Source organism: Mustela erminea, chromosome X (assembly GCF_009829155.1).
Source record: "Mustela erminea isolate mMusErm1 chromosome X, mMusErm1.Pri, whole genome shotgun sequence".
NCBI lineage: Eukaryota > Metazoa > Chordata > Mammalia > Carnivora > Mustelidae > Mustela > Mustela erminea.
The window spans coordinates 70,367,981-70,385,622 of record NC_045635.1 but is presented as its reverse complement, the minus strand read 5'-3'; the positions used below and the strand labels follow the sequence as shown (position 1 = coordinate 70,385,622).

Here is a 17,642-nt window from a genome sequence, read left to right as displayed (position 1 = left end):
AAAGAAGACATCCAGATGGCCAACAGAAACATGAGAAAATGCGCCACATCACTCGGCATCAGGGAAATATAAATCAAAACCACAATGAGATACCGCCTCACACCAGTCAGAATGGCTAAAATTAACAAGTCAAGAAATGACAGATGCTGGTGAGGGTGCGGAGAAAGGGGAACCCTCCTACGCTGTTGGTGAGAATGCAAACTGGTGCAACCACTCTGGAAAACAGCATGGAGTTTCCTCAAAAAGGTGAAAATAGAGCTACCTTATGACCCAGCAATTGCACTACTGGGTATTTACCCTAAAGATACAAACACAGTGATCCGAAGGGGCACGTGCACCTGAATGTTTATAGAGCAATGTCCACAATAGTCAAATTATGGAAAGAACTTAGATGGCTATCAACAGATGAATGGATAAAGAAGAAGTGGTATACACACACACACACACACACACACTCACACACACACACACAATGGAATACTATGCAGCCATCAAAAGAAATGAAATCATGCCATTTGCGACAATTTGGATGGAACTAGAGGGTATTATGCTTAGCAAAATAAGTCAATTGGAGAAAGACAACTATCATATGATCTCCCTCATACGAGGAAGTGGAGATCAGTGGGGGGAGGTTTAAGGGGGTAGGAGAAGAATAAATGAAACAAGATGGGATCGGGAGGATGACAAACCAAAAAAGACTCTTAATGTCACAAAACAAACTGAGGGGGGATGGGGAGAAGGGTGTAGGGAGAGGGTGGTGGGGTTATGAACATTGGGGAGGGTATGTGCTATGGTGAGTGCTGTGGAGTGTGTAAACCTGGTGATTCACAGATCTGTACCCCTGGGGCTAATAATTCACTATATGTTTATAAAAAATTTTTTAAAAAAATTAAAAAAAGAAGATAGACTCAGGGAACTCAGCAACACCATAAAGTAACATTTGTATTGTAGGAGACTTAGAAGAAGAGAGGGGAAAGGAGGCAGTGGTTTTATTAAAGGAAATAACAGCTGAAAATTTCCTTACTCTTGGGAAGGAAACAGACATCCAAATCCAGAAGGCACAGAGAACTCCCATTAAATTCAACAAAAAGAATGCCAAAACACAAAGATATATTGTAGTAAAGCTTTGGAAATATAGAGATGAGGGAAGAATCCTGAAAGCAGCAAGGGAAAAGAAATCCCTATCCTACAAAAGAAGACAAATAAGGTTTACAGCAGATTTTTCCACAAAAATCTGACAGGGAACATTCCTCAATATCATAAAAACCATCTATGAAAAGTTCACAGTGAATATCATTATCGATGGGGAAAAGCCAAGAGCATTTCTCTTAAGATCATGAACATGACAGTAATGCTCACTCTCACCACTACTGTTCAACACAGTGCTAGAAGTCTTATCATTGACAATCAGACAACAAAAAGAAATAAAAGGAATCCAGATTTGCAAAGAAGAAGTCAAACACTTCTCTTCACAGATGACATGATACTTCATGTGGAAAATCCAAGAAACTCCACCCTCAAATTACTAGAACTCATGCAACAACTTAGCCATGTGGCATGATACAAAATCAATGCACAGAAATCAGTTGCTTTCTTATACATTTACAATGAAAATATAGAAAGGAAATTAGAGATTTGAATCCATTCACAACAAGCAACAAAAACCACAAGACACTTAGGAATAAACCTAACTAAAGAGGTAAAGGAGCTATACTCTAGAAACTACAGAACACATATGAAAGAAATTGCGGAAGTCACAAAGAGATGGAAAAACATTACATGTTCATGGATTGGAAGAATAAACATTGTGAAAATGTCTTTCTTGCCCAGAGCAATTTGCACTTTCACTGTCATCCCTATTAAAATACCATTGGCATTTTTCAAAGAGCTGGAAGAAAAAAATTCTAAAATTTGTATGGAACCAGAAAAGACCTTGAATTGCCAAGGGAATGATGAAAAGGAATAACAGAGTTGGGGCATCACATTGCCTGAATTCAAGCTGTATTATAAAGCTGTGATCACCATGACAGCATGGTATTGGCAAAAAACAAAAACATAGACCAATGGAACAGAATAGAGACTCCACAAATGGACCCTCAACTTTATGGTCATTAATCATCGACAAATCAGGAAAAAAATATCCAATTGAAAAAAAAGACAGTCTCTTCAATAAATAGTGCTGGGAAAATTGGACAGCTACATATGGAAGAATTAAAATGGACCATTTCTTTGTGCCATACACAAAGATAAAGTGTAAATGGATGAAAGACCTCAGCATGAGACAGGAATCTGTCAAAATCCTAGAGGAGAACATAGGCAGTAACCTCTTCGACATTAATTAGCCAAGATAACTTCTTTCAAGACATGCCTCCAAAGGTCAAGGACAATAGAAGCAAAAATGAACTTTTAGGACATCAAACATGTCAAAAGCTTCTGCACAGCAAAGGAAACAGTCAACAAAGCAAAGAGGTAACCATGAAATGAGAGAATATATTTGCAAATGACATTACAGATAAAGGGCTGGTATCCAAGATCTGTAAAGAACTTCTCAAACTCAACTCCCCCAAAACAAATAATTGGGTAAAAAAATGGGCAGAAGACATGACCAGATACTTCTCCAAAGAAGACATACAAATGGCTAACAGACACATGAAAAAATATTCGACATCATTAGCCATCAGGGAAATTAAAATCAAAACCATATTGAGATATCACCTTACACCAGTTAGAATTACAACAATGAAAAAGGCAAGAAATAATACATGTTGGAGAGGTTGTGGAGAAAGGGAAACCTTCTTACACTGTTGGTGGGGATGAAAGTTGGTTCAGCCGCTTGGGAAAACAATGTGGAGGTTCCTCAAATAATTAAAAATAGAGCTACCCTATGACCCAGCAATTAGACTACTGAATATTTACCCCAATGATACAGATATAGTTAAGAGAAGGGGCACATGCACCCAAGTGTTCATAGCTCCAGTATCCACAATAGCCAAACTGTGGATGGAGTCAATATGCTCTTCAACAGATGAATGGATAAAGAAGATGTGGTCCATATATACAATGGACTGTTACTTAGTCATCAGAAAGGATGAATACCCATAATTTGTGTCACAAGGATTGAACTGGAGTATATTAGGTTAAGTGAAAGAAGTCAAGCAGAGAAATACAATTATCTTATGGTTTCACCTATTTGTGGAACATAAGGAATAGCATGGAGGACATTAGGAGAAAGAAGGGAAAAATGAAGGGTGGGGGAATCAGAGGGGTAGAGGAATCATAAGAGACTATGGACTCCAGGAAACAAACTGAGGGTTTTAGAGGGGAGGGGCTATGGGGGGCTGGGCTAGCCCAGTGATAGGTATTAAAGAGGGTATATATTGCATGGAGCACTGGGTGTCATATGCAAACAATGAAACATGGAGCACTACATCGAAAACTAATGATATACTCTATGGTGACTAACATAACATAATAAAAAAATTAAAAGAAATAAATTACTGGTACTATAACAAAATGCAAAACTTTTACACAATGAAGGGAAACATCAACAAAAAATATACCCTGCCAAATGAAGGAAGATATTTCAAATCTTATATCTGAAAAAGCATTAATATGCAAAATATGTAAACAACTTATACAACTCAACATAAAAAAATGCAATTAAAAATGGGCAGAAGACATACACAGACATTTTCCAAGCACAACTTATAGATGGTAAAAAGAAACATATAACCATGCTCAACATCACTAATCATAGGGGAAATGCAAATCAATAGTGAGATATCATTGCATGCCTGTCAGAATGGCTAAAATAAAAAAGATAAGAAATAAAAAATGGTGAAGTGATGATATGGAGAAAAAGGAATCCTTGTGCTCTGTGTGTAGGAATGTGAATTGTTGCATCTGCCATGGAAAACAATAGTGATATTTCTCAAAAAATTAAAAATATAATTACCATAATCCACCAAGGAAAAAACACTAATTTAAGGGACATATGTACCTCAATGTTTACTGCAACATTGTTTACATTATTGAAGATATGGTATCATCCCAAGTGTCCTTTGATTGAAGAATGAATAAAAAAGAGCTGGTATATTTGTACAATGGAATAGTATTCAGCCATAAAAAAGAAATGAATTCTTCTTGTTTGTAACAACAAGGATGGATCTAGAGCACATAATGTTAAATGAAATAAGTCAATCAGAGAAACACAAATACTGTATGTTTCACTCATATGTGGAATTTAAAAAAGAAACAGAAAAAAATCGACAAAACAGACCCTTAAATATAGAGAATAAGCTGGTAGTTTTCAGAGAGGAAGTGGGGGGATGGGCAAAATAAGTGAGGGGGATTAAGAGTACACTTATCTTGATGATTAATGAGAAATATATAGAATTTTTAAGTCATATTGTATATCTGGAAGTAATATAACCCTGTGTATTAATTATACTTATATTATTTTTTTTTTAATTCAAGGTTCTGAATCATGGCATGATTTACTAACATAATTTCAAAAGTGAATTCTTTTAATCCAGGAGTATAAACAGAGGTGACCCTGAAACATGGTATTAGCCTCATGATTCTGTTATAAGAATCATTCAGATTCAAGAAGGGTAAGACTATGGTTCTTTAAGCCCTTACTTACTAAAAGAGACCTAAGACCCATTAACACAGTTGGCTCATAAATTCCCCAGACAGAACTGAAAAAAATATGTATCTTTTTGAGACTTCCACTTAGAATGCATTGTTCCCTTTTGTGGCTCATAACTCCCTTTTAATATGCTTTGTTTTTGTTCATTTTGTGGGAGTAGAACTGCTTGGAAAAACAGATGTCAGAAAGTCCATTAGTGTCATATGACTTGCAGCTCTTTAAAGAGACCATATTCATAACCAACCAAGTATATTCCATGTGCTGTTTTTGGAACTGTCAATACAGGAATGGAAAAAACAAATAAGGCTCATTGCCTATTTGCAGCTTAAATTCTCACTGTGAATATAATTAATAAATAAATGAATAAATATGTAGTTTTAGATAAAGATGCTATATATGAAGATAGATAAATAGGGTTCAGGGTTAGGAGACTGACAGGACACTCGTTGGGGAAGGAGATAACATAGGATATGGTAATCAGGGAAGGCTTCTATGAAGAGATAACATTTAGCCAAAATAGTGAATGATGAGAATGTTTAGTCATCCATAATGCAGAGGAACATTCCAAGCAGAGGAAACAGCATAATGCTTTGGCAAAAATATAAATCAATCAATCTTGGTGCATATGAGAAACAAAAAGACAAAAAACAAACAAACAAAAATTAATGCTAGTTTGGCTAAATTATATAAGAAATATGAAAAAATACAGAATAAGAGTGGAAATAGGTAGGGCCTAGGTAATGTTGGCATTGAAAACCAAGGTAGGAAGTTTGAGCTTTATTCTGAATGTAACGGGAAACTACTGGAGTGTTTGAAGCAGGAGAGAATAGAGATAGCAAGACTATTTAGGCACTCTTACAGTATTTCAGGAAAGATACTGATTGAAACTATTTAAGTAGTAGTAGTTAAGATGCAGAGACCTGGACTGATACAGGATATATTTTGGACATAAGGTAGAGAAGTTTTACTGACTGATCATATGTAGGGGATGAGGAAATGAATGGAATCACAGATGATATCCAGGTTTTAAAAGATCAAGTGGGTGGATGGTAACACTATTTACTAAGATAGAAAAGACTGGGGAGGTACAGATTTTGGAATGGGTTGAGAGTTGTTATGTTAATTTTGAGATGCCTAATAGAATTCACACTGAAAATTTCAAGTAGTTGGTTAATATAAGAACTTGTATTTCAATGGAAAGACCACAGGCAAAACATAGATGATATTTAAAGCCATTGGATTAGATGGGTTTACCAAGAGAGGGCTATAGATAGAAAAGGTCAGGAACAAAGTCAAACATGAAGAAGAGGAGGATAAAATAAAGGTGACAAAAACTACCAGTAAGTAGGAAGGAAACAGGCTAGTAGAGTCCTAGAAATCAAGTAAAGTACATACTTTTAGAAAGAGAGAGAGGTTATTTTAAATGATGTTGGATTGTAGAATCAGATGAGAGAGGAGAAATCAATGGATGCAGTTATGAGAAGGTATTTGGTAAATCTTGAAAAAAGCACTTTCAGTAAAGTGATAGAGATGGAAAGTGATAGAGATGGTAGCTATGCTTATGGAAGCTAATTAAAGAGACTTAATCTGGATGTATACAAGCCCATAACATACCGTGAAATGTTTTCTTTACAATTAAAATCAATCTGTGTCCCCAACTTGTTTTCTTGTATTTTACTTATTTTTCATAAACACTTCTCAGGGAAAAGGACCTAGCTACATGCAGGTCTTTCTTTTCATTTGCCTTAAAATTTATCCACCAATACATTCTCATTTCTTGTAAATATTGTTGCCCTAATGGTCACTCACCCGTTGATTCAGCCTGTAAAACTTAGCATTTAACAAAGAAGTCATTAATCAGCTTTGAGTCTTCAAAACTGACTTTTTGAGTCTGCTTGGAGAAAAACAGACTTAAAGTCCAGACTTTCTGACAGAAGTAAAAAAAAAAAAAAAGGTATCTAAATAAAAACAGGAAAATGTATGAAGAGAAAAAATGGAGATATATACATAAACTTTTATTATAAACCAAGGATAGAAAAAACTTGGAATAAAAGATAAAGAGAGATCTTCATGAGACTAGAAGAGGTAGTAGAAGCCCCTTCAGAGAAAACAAGCATAGGAGAACAGGGAGGAAGTGGAGGAAGGGAGGAATTTAATTTACATAAGAAGCTCAAGGTTAAGACTCAGCAGTATCTATGGAAGCTCTGAATTTAGCAGAACATTGGGCATCAGTCCTGTCATGCTGAGAATTGACAATAAACACTGTGAAAGCAGAGGACCCAGAAACCATGCAAATTAATTATTTCTCAAGGTCAGAGAGAGCCTGCAAGGGTGGAGAACATGGGGAACAGGAGACCCTACATTCAAACTGAGATGTCTACTTATTCCCCTTAGAGCCAGATTTTGGAAGAAGGGGGATGAAAGAAAAGATCTGGAGAAAAGAAAAGAAACTAAATTTACAGAGCATTTACTCCCAAAGAGAGCAAATTAACCTGAAAGAGACGAAAGGGATCTAGTTATCCTTGGCAAGTTAATTTATTTCCCTGATTATCAGTAAGAATGATGACATAAATAAATTTAATTCAGATACAGATTAAATTATTTGATTTGCATATTTGAATCCATGCATGTTATGTTTTTACTGTGCTGTGTCTGGCTTTTGGTTGAGTTTTTACTATATCAACTGCTTAGGAAATGTCTATCTCATTAAAATCTGCCCCTATAGAAGTTTTAACCAATTTTCATTTTTTATTCCTTCTTAAGAACATGTAACCACTCTTGTAATTGTATTCTCTTTACAAATAATTTTAAATGTTTTCTTAGATGCAAGCCAGTTCTCTGTTACAGTCTAAATATTCTTAACTATTTGACATTTATTTTCCAACTCTTTTGAGTCCTTTTGAAGTATTCTTTCTTATCCATTAGTCCTTAACTTGTAAATATTCCAGTAAAAGTGAACTACTCTTAAGGAAAATATAAATTCAACCCTTTAAAATATTTTTCATTTTAGTCCATTTTTTTTTCTAAAATAAAACACAGTAAACATACCAAAGGAGCATATCTTGGTTTTAGAGGAGCAGCAGGCATCTTGCTCTGACAGAGACGTTTGATCTTGGGTGATGGTAGCAAAGGCTCACAAGGAGGTAGTGGTGGTCTTTCTCTTGATGGAGGGACTCTACCTGGACCTGTTTTTTTCCCTTTTTCTTTGAATGTAGTCTTTTTGAATGACATTTTGGATTCTCTCTTTAGTTCCAATTTTTCCTTCTTTGAATCTGTAGATGCAGCATCTGATTCGTTAGCAAGTCTCTTTTTAGCCCCAAGTTTATACACTGACTCTTCAGATTCAGCATCTGAACTTTTCAATGTCTCAGGCTTCTTTGAATGTTTCCTGGAAAATTCATCAGATTCTGCATCAGTAGACTCTATGACCTTCTTTGCATCCTGTTTTTGGGAATCTTTCTTTGAGTCTTTCTTAATCTTCTTTGAATCATATTTATCCTTCAGATATTTATCCCAGTCAGATTCAGTTTCAGTGGACTCCTCAGACTTCAATGCAAACTTATTTTTGTCGTCTTTCTTTGAATTTCTCTTTTCCTTTTTTTCATCTTTTTTACCTTTTTTTGAATACCATTCAGATTCAGAATCAGCATCAGTAGACACTACATCCTTCTTGGCATCCTTTTTTTTGTCCTCTTTTTTTGAATCTTTCTTATCCTTCTTTTCATCTTTCTTCCAATTCTTTGTCTCCAATTCAGAATCACTTTCAGCATCAGTAGACACTGCATCCTTCTTTTTCTTGTCACTTTTCTTTGAATCTTTCTTAGCCTTTGAATCTTTCTTTGCATCCTTTGAGTCTGTAGAATCTTCCTCAGTCGTCTCTGTGTCTTTTTTTGCATCCTTTTTCTTGTCACTTTTCTTTGAATCTTTCTTAGCCTTCTTTGAACCTTTCTTTGCATTCATTGAGTCTACAGATTCAGCATCAGAGCTTTTCTTTGCATCCTTTTTTGTGTCCTTCTTTGAAGTCTTCTTTGAATTATTCTGAGAGTCATTCTTTAACCACATATCACACTTCATGGATTCAGCATCAGACTCCTCCAAATACAGTATGAAACCCATACTTGAACTATTGTTTGAACAAATATGTGTTTTGGCATCAGAATTGTTCTTTGAGTCCTTAGAATCCTTCTTTGCACATGTGAATTTGTTATCTGTCTCTTTGGAATTCTTTGAATCTCTCTTACCTTTTTTTTGATACATTGAGACTGTCTTAAAATCAATGGATTCTGGATTTATTTCTAATTTGGACTCTGAATCCTTAGATAGCTCACTGTTATATGATGATTTTGATGGAGTTTTAGCTGCTCGATTTCCTCTTTTAGGTTTCTCATCATTTACCATTTTAGATTGTGTAGTTTTTTCTTGTGGGCCTTTGTTTTTCTTGGAATTTCTCTGCAAAGTTCTTCCTTTTTTGTCATCTTTGGACTTTTTAGGTTCTCCATTTTCATAATGGGCTTTAAGAGTATAAGGGTTTCTGAATGGAGCCTGTCTCCTGACAGTTAAGCAAACAGATGGCCTTTGGAAAATTTTTTTTAAAGAATGCCTTATCCTTATATGAGCTGGCTTCTGAACTTCCTCTAATTTTCTTTTGTCATGTCCCTGAAAAGATTATTTAGAATAATGATAAACATTTTAAAATAATTTATATCTTGTCAATAGTGAAACATGAAAATTGTCTAGTTTTTCATTAACCATCTACTTAAAATGGAAAAAAAAAGTTGCAACATTCTGTGTGTGTTGCATATGTGAGATAACTCCACGTTAGAAACCAAATGACTTCAAACCTTCGGATATTCTCAATGACTTATACAGAGATTGGAGCAAGCCCACAGTGATCCATGATATTTAAGGGCCCATCCTTACCATTGATAGTGTGTTACTATTGATAGTGGGAGAGATCTTTTAAAACATATTGGGTACCTTTCATCCCCAAGTTAGCTCAGAAATAAGCTGACTCCCTTGCAGTTTGTTATGACAATGCTTGTGATAACAGTAGGCTTCAAGCCTTAGCTTGATTTTTACTCCTGCTTTCAACATCTCTGATGAAATCAAGCCTGTGAGAGCCCTGGTATGAACTATTTCCCAAAACAAGGACACAAATTAAATAAATATCTGATCCTATTAATTTGTGTAGCAATAATGTAATTTTTTTAAGTCTCAATCCCAAATCTGTCAAATCTGGTTCAATCTGGTTCTCAAAGTGAAAACATACACCAATTTTGCATTTATCTTTAATAGTCCTTTAACTATTTAGTAGGGACATCACCAGTCAATGAAATGGTCATATATAATTAAAGGAAGACAATGAAGAGTAGCAGGAAACCTGGACCACTACAGATGTAATGAACAGCACCTGAATAAATGCATTGACTGTAATTCTGCTTTGGGTGATGCTTTTGAAACACATTTTGATATTACCATGGGTGATATCAGACTTCACTTAAATTATAATAGTTAAAATAATATGAAGAGTAAGAATGGGAAAAGAGAAAGATTTGATGTTTCCTTTCAAACATCTCCATCATCTTCTTTTTGTAAGCTAGTTTTTTCTTTTCCTTATTAATAATATAATGGCACTTTATAAAAGAGGTAGAAAGCTTGAATGTCCTAGTATCTAGTATCCTGAGTGCCAGATTAAAGAAAATGGAGGGGCCCTGAAACTTCATCAACATTGGCTCATATTCTAAGACTCAGTTTAGATGTTTTTGCAGCTAGTAAATATTTCCTGAGAGATCCCACTAGCAGCAGCATTAGGTTCTGTAGCTTACATAGTCTCCTAACTTTATAATGCCTTTGAAAAGGAGGATTAAGTAAAGGTGAAATAAATAAAAATTTATCTGAAACAGACAGACGTAATCTGTACCAGTAATTATAAATTTAAAAATTGCTTCCAAAAAGAAATAAAATTCAAATTACATATTTTAATTTATATTTGTATATTATATAGTCTTAGATTTAGTTAAAAATGACATTTTAAATACTTACAGGAACTGAGATTTGTGATCCTGAAGGTCTTGATCTTCTTTTTCTACCTGGCTGGAGTGGTTTGGGAAATGTCAAAGTAAAATAATCTTGATTCCATAATTTTCCACTTGATTCATTGACTAAAATGAGTGAGGACAATGAATAATTCACAGTTAATTGATTTTAATCAGCACTGAAATATTCTTGAGGAAGAAATATATTGTTTAAGATGAGTTATAGCTTAAAACATAGCTTTTCACTCTGGACTGTATAGTTTATTTGCATATCAATTAGGGAAAATAAAAGATGATTTCTCCATTTAGCACTAAAGTTTAAACTTTATTTTAAAATAAAGTTAAAAAAACCTTATTTTCTAGATTAAACTAGTTTTCACAATTTTCACTTAAAGCATAGTGGTTGAAATAATACAAACGGTAGGAATGGAAAATAGAGAAAGATTTGATATTTCCTTTCAAATATCTCCATCATCTTCTCTAGTTTGGCTTATCTTTATATCACTCTGGTTATGTTGCATACAATATCTCTCCTATAGTCCCTATAGTTGCACAATGCAGAGCACAAAATAGTCAGTAAAGTCTTTATTGATTAAATCTAATAATTTATTTTAGTGCTCGACCTTAATGATATCCAAGCCACAGAATTCAGGGTTACAAACCTAAATCCTGATTTTAGTTCATGATCAGTACATTCATAGGCAGTACATTCAAATATTTAAAGAACTATTATATGAAAGTGTAGTAGCAATAAAAATAACAGAATAGCTGAAACAGCTAACAATTATATACTGCTAATTATTTGTCAGACTGTTTTAAGCACATTTAATTATCAAAACAACCCTTTGAATTAGATATAATTTATAATTGTTTCCATTTTATAAATGTACAAAAGTGAAGGACTGAGAGAAGTTAAATTGCTTGCCAAAAATCATAAAGTGGAAGAGCTGAGATTCAAAGACCTATAGTTTGGCTCAGAGTCCATGCTCTTAATCACAGTGTTAGAGAATTCTGTTTATTTCCCTAAGAATTGGACTAGGTCCAGTGGGTTAGAGTTGTATCAGTGCAGGCAGATATCAACTCAATATATAGGGAGAACTTTCCCTAAGTTGTAGCTGTTCAACAAAATGAAATGTCCACTTTCATCATTTTGACTATTTTTTCTGTACTCTGGGTTTTATAATTGTGAATTTTAAACAAAAGGAAAACTTACATAATTAAGGTTGGTTTTTATAATGAGGAAGAATAAACTATTTACTTTAAAATAGCTAGTACGGGGATGCCTGGGTGGCTCAGTGGGTGAATCCTCTGCCTTCAGCTCAGGTCATGATCCTAGGGTCCTGGGATCAAGCCCCCCATCAGGCCTTCTGCTCAGCAGGGCACCTGCCTCCCCCTCCCTCTCTGCCTCCATCTCTGCCTGCTTCTCTGCCTACTTGTGATCTCTGTTTGTCAAACTGCCTGCCTCTCTGACTACTTGTGATCTCTGTAAAATAAATAAATAAAATCTTAAAAAAATAATAATAAAATAAAATAAAATAGCTAGTACAAACCCACACCAAGGTCAGGAATATTTTAAACACACACACATTCCCACACACATACACATATACACATATACACATAATATATAGGCTATACATAATATATATAAAATATATAGGCTACACATAATATATAGCCTATATATAATATAGGCTCTTTTATTTTATTTTTTTAAATATAGGTTCTTTTAAATATTAAGAAAAAATCAGTGTGCTTTATGTTTTATAACATTGAATTGAAGATACTAGTCATTTGTCCCTAAAATAATTTTAAATATAATCTAAATAATATTGTACTTTAAAGATTCAATTCTTACTTGGTATAGAATTATCATTTGTTCTGATGTTCACTTCTTGCCTGTTAAAAAAAAAGCTTCAATTAAACTTGTGCTATAGTTAATAATAGCTAATAATAATAGTATGTCAATGATACAATAATATTATTTGTAATATGATATGGTATGATTATAATACAATATAATACAATACAATAAAATATAATATACCAGTGAGAATGCCTGGTATCAAAAGACAAAAAAATAAGTGTCTGTGAGGATGTGCAGAAAGGAAACATTTGTGCTCTGTTGGTAGGAATGCAAACTGCTGCAGCTACTGTGGAAAACAACATAGAGGTTCCTCCAAAAACTAAAAATAGAAGTACCAAATGATGCAGTAATTCCACTTTTGGGTGTTTACTTGAGGAAAACAAAACATTAATTTAAAAAGCCACATGAGGGGCGCCTGGGTGGCTCAGTGGGTTAAGCCTCTGCCTTCAGCTCAGGTCATGATCCCAGGGTCCTGGGATCGAGCCCCACATCAGGCTCTCCTCTGCTCAGCAGGGATCCTGCTTCTCCCTCTCCCTCTGCCTGCCTCTCTGCCTGCTTGTGATCTCTCTCTCTATCAAATAAATAAATAAAATATTAAAAAAAAACTTTATGAACCACTATATTTACTGCAACATTATTTATGATAGCTAAGATATAGAAGCAACCCAACTGTCCATCCATAGATGCATGGCTAAAGAAGATGTAGTATAGGGGTGCCTGGGTGGCTCAATGGGTTAAGTCTCTGCCTTCAGCTCAGGTTGTGATCTCAGGGTCCTGGGATCGAGCCCCACATCAGGCTCTCTTGCTCAGCAGGGAGTCTGCTTCCCCCATCCCCCGTCTGCCTCTCTGCCTACTTGTGGTCTCTGTCAAATAAATAAAATCTAAAAAAGAAAAAAGATGTAATATATATGTATATATATACATATATTGAGAAATATGTATGAATAGAAGTATATGTATATATGAATACAATATGAATATATGAATGTAAATATAAAAATTTACATATATACATATATAAAATATTTCTCAACCATAAAAAATAATTAAATATTCCCATTTGCAGCAACATGGATGGGCTTAAAAGGTATTATACAAAGTAAAATAAGTCATATAAAGAAACAAAAAAAATGCTATATGATTTTATTTATATGTGGAATCAAGAAAAAACAAACAACGTATATATAAACAAAAATAAAATGGACTCTTAAGTACAGAGAACAAGCTGGTGGTTGCCAGAGAAGAGGGTGGCAGGATGAACAAAATAGGTAAAGAGGATTAAGAGTTATAAAATTTCCATTATAAAATAAGTAACAGGGATGAAATGTATAGCACAGGGAATATAACCAATATTTTAATAATGTAGTATGCTGACAGATAACTGCACTAACTGTGGTGAGCACTGCATAATATATAAAATTGTTGAATCACTATGTTCTATAACTGGAACTAATAAAATATTGTATGTCAACTATACTTCAATAAAAAAATTAACATAAATTTTAAAACATGATAAAATATTATATATCTCTTATGTAATAAATAAACAATTGTACTATAAACACTGATAAATATATAACAAAAGTAATTGAAATTTGCACTATTGCTAATAATGATAATAAAAATATTGTTATAAGCCTTCAATTGTAACACTTTGAAGAATTTTTTTAGTGTAGTTGATACAATGTTACATTAGTTTAGCTGTACAATATAGCGATTTCACAAATTTATACATTATGTTATGTTCACAAGTGTAGCCCTCGTCTGTCCCAATACATTGCTGTTACAATGTAACTATTATCATCATGCTATGATGACTGTCAACTATCAGTTCCCTGCATTTTTAGGTCTGATTCTTCTTCTTGTTTGTGAATTTATTTTTTGAGATTCCACTTATAAGTGAAATTATATAATATTTGACTTTCCCAGCCTGATTTATTTCATGTATCATAACACTCTTAAGGTCCATCCATGCTGTCTAAAATGGCAAGGTCTCTTCCTTTCCTACTGTTGCAAATTATTTCTGGTAAAAGGTATTTAGATGTTTTCCTCCTTTTTTTTATTTTTTAGAATATTTTGAGAATAGTATTGAATCTTCTTCAAAGGTTTGGTGTAATTCACCTGTGAAACTATCTGGCCCAGGACTTTTATTTTTTGGCAGTTTTTTTGATTACTGATTCAACTTCATTACTAGTAATTGGTCTGTTCAGATTTTCTATTTCTTCCTGATTCAGATTTCAAAGATTGTTTGTTTCTAGGAATTTTTCCATGTCTTCTACATTGTCTAATTTTTTGATACTTAAATTTTTATAGTATTCAATTATACTTCTTTAATTTCTCTTGAGTCACTTGCTACTTCTCCTCTCTCATTTCTTATTTTATTTATTTGGGTACTTTCTCTCTCTTTCTCTCTCTCTCTCTTTTCTTGATGAGTCTGGCTAAGGATTTATCAATTTTGTTTATCCTTTTAAAGAACCAGGCCTTGGTTTCATTAATTTTTTTCTTTTTCTTTTTTTTTTCTTTTTAGTTTCTATGCTATTTAGTTCCTCTGACCATTGTTATTTCCTTCCTTTTACTCACCTTGGGATTTTTTTGTGTTTGCTTTCCTAGCTCCTTTATCTGTAAGGCTTAACTGTTTATGTGAACCTTTTCTTGTTTGTTTAGGTAGGTCTGTATCCCAATATATTTCCTACTTAGAAGTGATTTTACTGTGTCCCACAGATTTTGTGTTTTCATTTTCATTTTTCTCCATTTACTTACTTTTTATTTCTTCCTTGACTGTTGAACTCATTGGTTCTTTAGTGTCATGTTGTTTAGTCTCCATGTTTGTTGTCTATTCTAGTTTTTTCTCTTGTGATAGATTTCTAGTTTCATGCTGTTGTGATTGGAAAAGATGCATGGTATGATTTCAATCTTCTTATATTTATTGAGGCTTGTTTTGTGTCCTAACATGCGACCCACTCTGGAGAACATTCATGCACACTTGAAAATAATGGATATTCTATTGTTTTTTGGATGGAATGTTCTGTATATACCTCTTATGATGATCTTGCCCAATGTGTCATTCAAAGACATTATTTCTTTGTTGATTTTCTGCCCAGGTGATCTATCCATTGATATAAGTGGGGTGTAAAGTATCTTACTATAATGCATTGTCATCAATTTTTCCTTTTATTTCTGTTAATATTTATTTTATGTATTTAGGTCCTTCACTGTTGGGTCTGTAGATTTTATAATTGTTGTAGCCTCCTGTTGGAGTATCATTATGTAAAGTTTCCCTTTTGTCTCTTGTAAAATGTCTTTGTTTTAAAGTCTATTTTTCAATAAGCAAATAAATAAAGTCTATTTTTTCTGACTTCAGTATCACTACCTTGTCTTTTGTTTCCATTTGCTTAGTATGTGTGTTTTTTTAATCCCTTCACATTCAGTCTCTTTATCTATAGGTCTGAAGTCTGTCTCTTGTCAGCAGCATATACAGACGTTAGGTTTATTTTTTATCCATTCCACCATCCTATGTCTTTGATTAAATAATTTAAGTCATTTAATTTTAAAGTAATTCTTGACATGTACTTATTTTCATTTTGTTAATTGTTTTCTGGTTCTTTTTGCAATTCTTCATTTTTCCTTTCTTCTTCTCTTGTTTTCTTTCTTTTTTATTCCTAGTTTTTATAGTCTTACATTTGTCTTCCATTCTCTTTGTTTTTTATATATCTATCATAGGTTTTGGGTTTGTGTTTGTTATGAGGTTCATATAAAAAATCCTATGTAAATAGCAATCTATATTAATTTTGTTGTCATTTAAGTTCAAAGACTTTTAAAAACTAATTTATTTTTCTCTTTTCCCTTCTTTTTTACTCCTTCTTCCATGTTTTATATATATGTACATGGTCATATATATAATAATCATTTATATATTATTTATATATGAATATATATATTCAAGTCTTTTTTATGTTTTTATTAGTAATTTTCTTATGTCTAATTAGGGTCACTTTTTTTTTCACTTTAAAGTCCCTTTATAATTTTTTTATATAACTGGTTTATTTGTGATAAACTCTTTTATTTTTTGTGGAAATTCTTTATCTCTCCATCAAATCTGAATAATTTTGTCAGGTAGAGTATCCTTGGTTGTAGGTATTTCCTCTCAGCCTTTTGAATATGTCATTCCATTCCTTCCAGGCCTGCAAAGATTCTGCTGAAGCCTTGTGTTTTCCCTTGTCGGTAACTTTTGGCTTCTCTCTTACTGTTTTAAGGTTCTCTATCTTTAACTTTTGACATTTTAATTATTTTGTCATGGTGTGGACATTTTTGGGGTCATCTTGTGTGGAATTCTCAGTGTTTCTTGGATTGGGTGTCTATTTCCTTCCCTGTGTTAGGGAATGTTTCAGTATTATTTCTTCAAATACTTTTTTCCTATCCTTTTCTCTCTCTTCTTCTTCTGGGGCTTCTATAAGGTGAGAATTTGTTTCCTTTATGTTGTCTAAGAGTTCCTTTAACCTATTCTCAAATTACATTTTTCTTTCTCTTCTGGTCCTTTAGTTTGAGTATTTTACATTGCCCTGCCTTCCAGATCATTGATATATTCTTCTATATCTGCTAATCTGCTGCTGAGACCCAGGATTCATTGAAGTGGCAGGTCAGTTAGGGTTCTCAGACTGCACTGGTCTGTGCTTTCAAAGCAAAGGAAGAGTTTAGATTATGCATGTTCATCCCTACCATCTGGAAAGCATTCCAACAGCTCTCCTATCATTTGGCAGCATTCTCAGGCTAACTTTTTTCTATTATAGTTTCCCATTTGAACTGCAGCTTCTAAAGAAAGAAAAAAATAGTAAAAGAAAAAAATAAAAATAAAAATTTTAAAGAATACAAAAAAGAACAAAAAGAAAACAGGACAAAAAAAATGTGGCTGATTTTCCATGCCCCAGCATGTCTAGGGCTGTGTTGGCTTGTATACACTGAACCAGCTGAGATTGTAAGCTCACTGTGTGGGACTGGACTTTATTCCAGTCTGGGAGTTTAATGTGGGGGTGAGAGAACATTTCCACAGCTTCTGTGGACCCTTTTAAACAGCAGCATTTTTCTTGTGCCC

General features: G+C 33.6%; 1 protein-coding gene across 2 annotated transcripts in view; it reads right to left on the bottom strand.

Moving 5' to 3' along the window:
* Window positions 1–17,642, bottom strand: part of CYLC1 (cylicin 1) — a 101,309-nt gene that overhangs the window by 47,311 nt on the left and 36,356 nt on the right. For both annotated transcript variants that reach the window (XM_032331137.1, XM_032331138.1), the window contains exons 3-5: window positions 12,545–12,585; window positions 10,694–10,812; window positions 7,700–9,307 (exon numbers count right to left, since the gene is read on the bottom strand). In XM_032331137.1, coding sequence (XP_032187028.1) covers window positions 7,700–9,307; window positions 10,694–10,812; window positions 12,545–12,585 — 1,768 coding nt within the window. The remainder of the gene's footprint in view (window positions 1–7,699; window positions 9,308–10,693; window positions 10,813–12,544; window positions 12,586–17,642) is intronic.